At 37.8% G+C, this 905-nt stretch overlaps 1 protein-coding gene across 1 annotated transcript in view; it reads right to left on the reverse strand.

Annotated features, from left to right (window-relative positions):
- Positions 1-905, reverse strand: part of LOC119590973 (heme-binding protein 2-like) — a gene marked incomplete at its 5' end in the record, with an annotated part of 3374 nt that overhangs the window by 2028 nt on the left and 441 nt on the right. The window contains 1 exon segment of the mRNA XM_037939706.1: positions 669-792. Within this exon segment, the coding sequence (XP_037795634.1) occupies positions 669-792 (124 nt within the window).

The following is a 905-nucleotide window of genomic DNA, read 5'->3' on the forward strand; positions in this document are numbered from 1 at the left end:
GTGTAGCCTTGGGGAAAAGGGGAGTAGAATGAATGGGAATATATATAGTATGTGCGGATGTGTTGGCACAGGGAGTCAAAGCATAAGACTTGGACTTGCAGGAACATATATATACATATTAATATGCATTAATATGTATACACACAAAGCGGAAACATGTACAAAACAAAAGAAAGAGAAAAACGTACACATACTAAAGCTAATGAATGGAAATTAAAATGAATAGATCCACAAAGCAGAATATCAAACTTATGTTTCGACAAAACATAATCGTTATGTTTTTTCTTGAATCCACACCAAATTAATAATTATACATTCACTCTGAAGTCATTCATTCTCATTCACACCATTTTTTAAAGTGAACAGTGATTTATGATGAACCAGTCATGAAACATCTGTCATGACACACTTCTTTTTTTATAGGGTTTTAGACTATAATTATGACACACTATTTTCTTCAGTGAACAATATTACTTACGAAACATCTAGTGATACTGATGTCATAGCAGTTTTTATGGAATCATTCACCAAAATGAAAAATACATTATAATTAAGGACACACACGAAGCACCATCACAGCCTTAACTATTACCATTCATTTTCCTTCACTCCAGTCTATACAGTGAACAATGAATCATAACGAAGCACACACACACGAAGCACCTTACCCATCTCATTCTCGCCCGTGATGTAGCCAAAGAGTTTCATGAAGCTGGTGTACATCTTAGGCCTCATTCTCATTTCGTCGTGACACACCCATTTGGCTGACTCGTACACCCTCAGCTCGTACGACTGTGTGTGGGGAAAAGAGGGAGGGTTAGGGCAAAGAGGCCTGTTGGGAGTGCTTGGGGTTTCCGATATACAGTAGAAGTGGGAGTTGGGTTTTGCAAAGGTCTTCTGTTCGC

The sequence above is a fragment of the Penaeus monodon genome, chromosome 28 (genome assembly GCF_015228065.2).
Source record: "Penaeus monodon isolate SGIC_2016 chromosome 28, NSTDA_Pmon_1, whole genome shotgun sequence".
Taxonomy (NCBI): Eukaryota; Metazoa; Arthropoda; class Malacostraca; order Decapoda; family Penaeidae; genus Penaeus; species Penaeus monodon.